Below are 7,082 nucleotides of genomic sequence, written 5' to 3' on the forward strand. Positions count from 1 at the left end.
TCCAATGACTATTACCTTGGCCGATGTTTATATGTTGACTGGCCTTGGAATAATAGGACTAATGCAGCCATATGAACTCTTAGGTGCTAGGTCAAAGAAACGAGCCAAAATATCGGACTGCACAGGATGGGCAAGCTACATTTAGAACCACATCGGGAATGAATCGACTGTTAGTGAAAGAGAACATGTGGCTTTTATGAACATGTGGCTAGAAAGATTCATCTTCTATGGTTCATCTTGTGGTCTGACTTACAGTCATAAACTCATGGTAGAGCATCTAGCAGTAATCGTTGAGATTCCTCTTGGAAAGTATCTATTGGGATAAACTTAACATTTGATGCATCAGGTGGCCACTCAGCTACTGAAGAATGAAGCAGTGCACACCATCAGCGACCCTTGGTGGTTAATAAAGATGTGGTTAAATTTGTATATACATAAGATTGTAAAGCCAAATCTCCAGAATTTGAGCTTTCCCTCCTCCAACTTTGGTGAGGAATACAGAGGCGAAGAAGGAAGAACCCGTCAGTGCATGAACTCTGTTGAAGCTGCATCGGCCATAACAATCGTTGTCGATGTTGGCCATCTCTTCAAGAAGTTTTATAGAGGGTTTGGTGTAGATATTCTGACTTGGGTACCCTATGATGAGGATGAGAACAATGAGTTGGTCTTCCCATTCAAATTTTGATTTGAATCAGGCTGCTCAGACGACAGCTGCAATTTCAATTTCTTCATCAAACCTTGCGTTCTTCAAGCCAAATTTTGTCATGGCCGTGGCAAAATGTCTACCGATTCTTTCCTTCTAGGAAACCTTCTAATCTATGAGTTTTACAACCCTTCTTTCGTAGCTCGTCAGTTTGGGCTTGTGCCCACCGGGCTATTTTTCAAAGATATACTAAAACCGAGAGAAGGCATTAGTGAGGCAATAGAAGCTTCTAGGGTTTGTCAGTTAGGATCATATCTTCCTTCCCTCTATTTGCATGAATGGACGAGAGCCTCTTTCACTTTCCATTTATATGATCTCTAGTGGCAAGAATGGCACTCCCACCTGTTCTGCGGGCCAGTTCATCCTAGTTGCATAGCTCTGGATGAAGATTTTGCTTCTGACAGTGAGGTTACTAGCTAACTCCTTTTCTTCCATAAAGATCATCTACTAAAGTCCCTATGTCAACTTATCTAACAACACTCCCTTGTAGAATGCTAAATTCAATCCCTCAGTTGTGGACAGAAAAGGGCATGCCATAGAGTATTATTCGCCATGTCCAATCTCGAGACTGGGATCAACTGCACCTCCGCTGAAGAAGCTAATGAAAACCCAGGTTGCTTCTACAATTGTAACATACCAATCTTCAAAACGCAAGGGAGCCCAAGGGACAATTATTGGGAAAAGACTTTGCAGAAGGAAACCATCAACTGCTCAGGTAAAACAATTCATCCTTTTCTCAAAATGATATTCAATTTATAATCCTCTTTTCTCATAGTTATCAACCATTGCATCCCAATCTGCTCTGGGTGCGGAACTATTGTCCCAGGCATTTAAATCAGCATCGACTAAACCTTCATCGGTCGATCCTCAAAAGGAGCCAATTTCGGTTGAACCAACCGATGCTTCTAAGACTACAGAAGATGAGAACGCTTCCACTTCACTTCCTAATGTTGCCAAGGTATCTCCTCAAAACTCTTAATTCTTATTCAATTTCTACCGCATCAGCGTTCGAGCTTGACCACAACCTCATGAGCTCTAGTGGTGTCTCATGAGTTGAAAGATGAATCTTTCCACCCCGACAACAGAATCCGGGCGGTTCACCCTCAAATTTCTTTGCGTTGCAGTGCTCGCAGTTTGGCACCGATGGTAGCATGTGCGACTCTGGCGGGACATTAGTGTAAACCTTGTTGTATGGATCCGGGACATCAGGCTCACTATTGTCTTGCTCATCTGTGTCGAGATTGTGCTCGACGTCGGCTCCCTCCTCGTCATCTTCTAACAAAATGTTGTTTGTGTTACGCGTTGAAAGAAAGTCTGTGACAGAATGTTTTGACTATTACGTGGTGTACCTTGTCCGGTGAAAAAGTATGCCTCGTCCTCTTCCTCATCCTCCTCAAATATGACATCCTCATCATAGTCTGTGCAACACGTCCATATATGATGAGAGAAACATAATGGCATACAAAAAAGGGATAAATTTAATGAAGAAAATACCATCCTCGACCATAGAGTCTGGCGTATGAGCTTGTGCACTGGATGGAGGCATTGAAGAGGTACTATCAACTACAGACGGTTGTGTCTGTGTACCTGTGCAATTATTAGGTGGTGGAATTGGAGGTTCCTAGGTGACACCACCTGTAGTAAGAAAAGTTATGAGTTTTTGGAATAGAAGAGCGAAGGTGAAAGTACCAACAATATATAGTGATCAAGGCTAATTACCGTTATAAACCACACTCGGTTGAGTTAGGTCGTTCGAATCATTGCACTTTCCATCTGCACACCATCTATCCCTTCTTCCAATGTTTGCTTCAAAAGCCTAATTGCGACAAGATAGAAGGGCATTTCTCTCTCCAGTGGTCACTCGCTGCCTATGTATGGTCTGTGCCGTAGCCAATTTAGGGGTCTAGACTTTTGGATTATGAACTACAGATGGCGCAATGTCAACAGGCGTGCCCCTCAATTCGGGTATTTCCATATAGTGTGAAGGCGCTTCAGGCGATTGAGGTGAAGAAGGGAAAATAAGCTGAGGGTTAAAGCGAGGGCTCTCCATGGCGATTGAATCCGGATGCAGATTGTTGGCTCGGCGTTCTCTCATCATCGTATTGTATTTTTTATTGATCTCTTTTCGTTTCAACTTCTTCTCTTGTGGAGTCATTTGCAATTTCCTTGCAGTATTTTTTGTCGCATACAACTCACGCCGCCTCTTGTTTATTTGCGCCTTTTATTCAGGAGACATTGCAGACCTTCGTGCTCTATCTAGCTCATGCTTACGCTCTTTTGGACATGTGACAAAATTGTCTATGGAAGGGGATGCATTTACAACACCTATTTATTAATAAAACAATGTTCGGTCTCAATGTTTAATCGATGAACAACACACAATAATTGAAATTGTATAATAATGAATTTACGCAACAATGACAGCTACGATGGTGTTCAAACTCTTTTTGTAATTAAAAACAAAGCCACCATTCTATAAAGGCATACCTGTTTCTCGAAAAGTATCGATATCCGTCTTAGTTAAATTGTTGTCAATATCATCAGGTGCTCCAATGGTTAAAGGGACAGCACCATCTAAAAATTTATTCATATAATAAGTATCCTACAACACCACGATAAGATATTGCTATGGAGAAATCAATATTATTTACACACCTGTTGGCTGGGCAGTCTCCTTTGGAGTCATTTGTAGCATCATTCCTGTATTTTTTGGTGTATTTTTTGTTGCATACAATTCACGTCATCTCTTATTCTGTAGCGCCCTTTGTTCAGTAGCTATTGCAGCATATCGTGCTCTGTCACGATCACGCTTACGCTCATTTGGACACATGACAAGCTGGTTGATGGGACTGGGTGCATATCCTGAACCTATATATCATGGAATGACACTTTAATCAACGCACATCAGGATGGTGTCTAAGCACAATCGGAATAAACAAACACAGGCATGATTCACCAGAATTCCAAGCAATGGATACAAAAGTGTACCCGTTTGAATGTCATCCACATAACCAGTGCCACCAATGTTGCTTAAAGGTACCAGATCATCTACAAATATAACCATACAATACAAATTGAACCATTCCATAAGCAAACTATGTCACTTACAGTTGCCACACCAATAAATACTTTTAATCTGCTAATAAGTAACCTGATAATTGTTGCAAGCCATTACTATAAGTTGATTGCCTATGGAGCCGGTCACTGTTTTCGTCCATTTCATTTGTTGTATTCCCATCTGCAAGTTCAAACATAGTTGATTGTTATTAATTAATCCATACAATAAGCAAACTATGTCAACACGTTAATTGCAGTCGTCGCACCAATAAATACTTTTATTAACAGAATAAGTAACCTAATAATTCATTGGCGCCATTACTGTTGGTTGAGTGCATATGGAGTTTGTCACTATTTTCGTCCATTCCATTTGTTGTATTCCCATCTGTAAGTTTGAACATAGTATAAATAAATTGTTATTAAACACATGGCTTTTAAAGTGACACTCAGCAACACCACCATACCTGTTGAATGAACAGCCTCATTGTTATGGGAATCAACACGACCTTGGTTATTCATCTTATACCTCTCATGACGTTTCTTGTTTCTTTCACTCCTCTTTTCATCAGACATTGTTGCAAACCGTTCTCTATCCCTCTGCCTCTTCTGCTCATTAGGTCACGTATGATTCCCTTCAATAAATTTTTGTGAGTTGCAAATATATGAACATAGAATATGTAGAGATATTTTAAAAGTTTATTTACCTCTATGTGTTGTATTTGTAAGGTCCCCCAAAGGTACCCAATCACCGATTGGCATTGGCGTGTCCATAACACTACCTATCACTTTTAGCAATGTTGTGCCTGTGAAATAATATGCCCAATAAATCTTATTATTGTCAAAAAAAAAGTTAAATAGGTCGATAATATGTAACCTGAACGAACTGAATAACACTACGAATAAAGCTGGAGTATGCACAATGGAAAAGATGGTCATGATCGGATCACCAAGACCAATAGGCCACATAGATTGCCATCAATGTATTCAAAGTGCACATATGAAAAATGAATCTTGATTTCAAACTACATTCACAATTATCCTTGCAAGATAGCATGTTCACATTTTCATAGTACAGTCATGTATAAATTCAAAAAATGTGGAATGGCACATTGCTAAGAAAAGCATACTATCAGCCTGTGCATCCACCAATTTATTTACAATATATGCCAAGCACTCAAGAAGAATAGTAAAGTGCCTGCAACGGTAGGGCCAAGCTACTAAAAAATCATCAGGACCTACGAAGTGACTACTGAAAGTTTCACTATGTTTCAGAGTTTCTGCCCTGGTCTCTCATTCAGGTAACATCAATTATCAAAACAGTTACTTTAGTACAAAAACCTTGATACGGTTGATCCAAATGATTTGAACCGAAAGCATGCACAATTAAACCTTTTTTAAGTTCACAATTGCTTACTCAATTTACTGGATATCAAAATCTTTTGTCCACAAAAATTATTTTGGTTGTATTCTGAAACATTCTCCTAACAGCATGATTTTGATTTTCCTTGGCTCTTCATTTTCTCATCCAAAACCAACGTTTAAATAATGTTGAAAGTTTTGTGCTTTTCGTGTTTGTGTAAGCCAAATCATTGTATATTGATCAGTTGAGCATCCGAAGCTACCTACAGCAATCTCTGCTCTTCTGAACCTTGCAATCTCTGTTCCTGTGCTGTTTATCTGAAATTTGGAGATACCTAGACTTGTAATTAGTAATAACTAGTCATATGATTAAATGATTTGAATATGAAAATCAACTATCAATATGAAAATCAACTATCAAACCAATCCTGGTTATAATTGCCGGATAATGAACATTAGATAGGAGTGAAAACAATATATTTTTACAAATAATGTCAGTACGTTGCACGGATCCTGTAAATTTTATCTACACCTATAACGATGCATGTGCTTATAGCTTAGACAATAGAAATTTACAAATCTAATTTTATTTTAAAAATATAAAGCCCGTCTCATGATCTTTATGACCTATGTCGTATAGATTAGTTTATACAAAGCTAATAAAATTAGTTTCTCTTTTTTCCATACTATTTGTATCACCTGTATCATTCAACGCGGACTCCGCAACAGAGCCAAAGCGAGGTGGTGTAGTTTTTTTTACGAACTCTACACTGTCCGTGGATGGACGACGACGCGGGCTGGGGCTTGCCTATGCAGGCCTTGTGCATCACGGCGCTGTGTTCATGCAGGGCTTGCCCATCGTCGTCGACACGGACTCGACCAACGCACGCCGCCACCACCCATATATGTCTTGCCCAGCGATGGAGCCTCTCAACAGCTTAGCAAAGAATTCACAGATGGTTGCAAGTTCTGACTTCTGAGGCACAACCATTGCATATGCTTACCATTACATTACATAATCTGAAATTTGGTAGTTTGAGTACTTGCAAATCATGTTTTATGTGGTCAAATACTCAAATGCAATGGCTCCAAGCCTCCAATCAAGAGACCGGCTGTAACAAATATGCAACTCTGAATATGTTTTAAACAGGACAAGCAAGAAACAATGAAGCAATCAAAATTTCATATGGCCGCCGTGGAAGTACCTGCGGAGCAGCGGTAGGTCCTTACGGATGAATCGGTCGGTTTCAACATTGACGACAGTGGCGGATTCAACGGTGGGGGGGGGGGCTCGAGCCCCCCCCTACCAATGCTGGAGCCCTGGAGCGCCCTTGGAGCCCCCATGAATTTTTAGGCAAAGTTCTATCATGTAGGTGGGGCTGAGACTTAAGATCGAGCAGCAGTCAGAGGTACGTTGCTGTCGCACTTTTGTTCAGCCCCCCCTAAAAATTTTTCTAGATCCACCGCTGTTGATGACAAGCCGCGCGTCGCTCTGTGTGGAGCAGTGGCAGGTCCTTATGAATGAAGCGACCAGTGTCGACGTTTACAAAGCATCGCTCCGGTGGATCTCGTATCTACGGAGGAAGGTGATGAAGGACAGGTAAAGGAAGAAGGGGAAGGAGAGGTATGCTCTATGAAGGACAAGTAAAGGAAGGGGAAGTAGAGGTGGCGTGATATACGGGTTTTCTTTTAGGATACAGAATTTGACCAAGGAACGAGCGGAGCTATATGGAGAGGCAATGACTATACCCTTACATATTTTTTAGGATACGGAATTTGACCCAGGAACAAGCGGAATACGACGTAGGCAAGGGGAGGGGCAAACCAATGGAGCGATGATTGTCGCACGAAATGGTGGTCTTACTTTCTTTCTTTTTAGTTGTCAACCTCGACGTCCTTGTCTAGCCTCCATGGCTCCACCTCGCCCGTTGCACGTGCGGCGGCCGGTGGGGGCTCGGGACTG

General features: G+C 41.0%; 1 protein-coding gene and 1 long non-coding RNA gene across 3 annotated transcripts; both read right to left on the reverse strand.

Annotated features, from left to right (window-relative positions):
* Window positions 1-1,444: 1,444 nt before the first annotated feature.
* LOC136538517 (uncharacterized) lies at window positions 1,445-3,274 on the reverse strand. The gene is made up of 3 exons (XR_010779359.1): window positions 3,191-3,274; window positions 2,423-3,028; window positions 1,445-2,338 (listed from the first exon to the last, which is right to left on the reverse strand). It is a non-coding gene; the product is annotated as an uncharacterized lncRNA (long non-coding RNA).
* Window positions 3,275-3,364: 90 nt separating this feature from the next.
* LOC136538518 (uncharacterized) lies at window positions 3,365-4,566 on the reverse strand. Of its 2 annotated transcripts, none has more exons than XM_066530479.1 (5): window positions 4,465-4,566; window positions 4,225-4,392; window positions 4,083-4,145; window positions 3,855-3,941; window positions 3,365-3,571 (listed from the first exon to the last, which is right to left on the reverse strand). In XM_066530479.1, the coding sequence occupies exons 2-5, from the start codon at window positions 4,331-4,333 to the stop codon at window positions 3,444-3,446; spliced, it is 387 nt and encodes a 128-aa protein (XP_066386576.1). In that variant the 5' UTR covers window positions 4,334-4,392; window positions 4,465-4,566; the 3' UTR covers window positions 3,365-3,443. The 2 variants fall into 2 exon arrangements, with proteins under 2 accessions (XP_066386576.1, XP_066386575.1); XM_066530478.1 differs by having other exon boundaries at window positions 4,059-4,145.
* Window positions 4,567-7,082: the final 2,516 nt, after the last annotated feature.

This window comes from Miscanthus floridulus, chromosome 2 (genome assembly GCF_019320115.1).
Source record: "Miscanthus floridulus cultivar M001 chromosome 2, ASM1932011v1, whole genome shotgun sequence".
NCBI classification, from domain to species: domain Eukaryota; kingdom Viridiplantae; phylum Streptophyta; class Magnoliopsida; order Poales; family Poaceae; genus Miscanthus; species Miscanthus floridulus.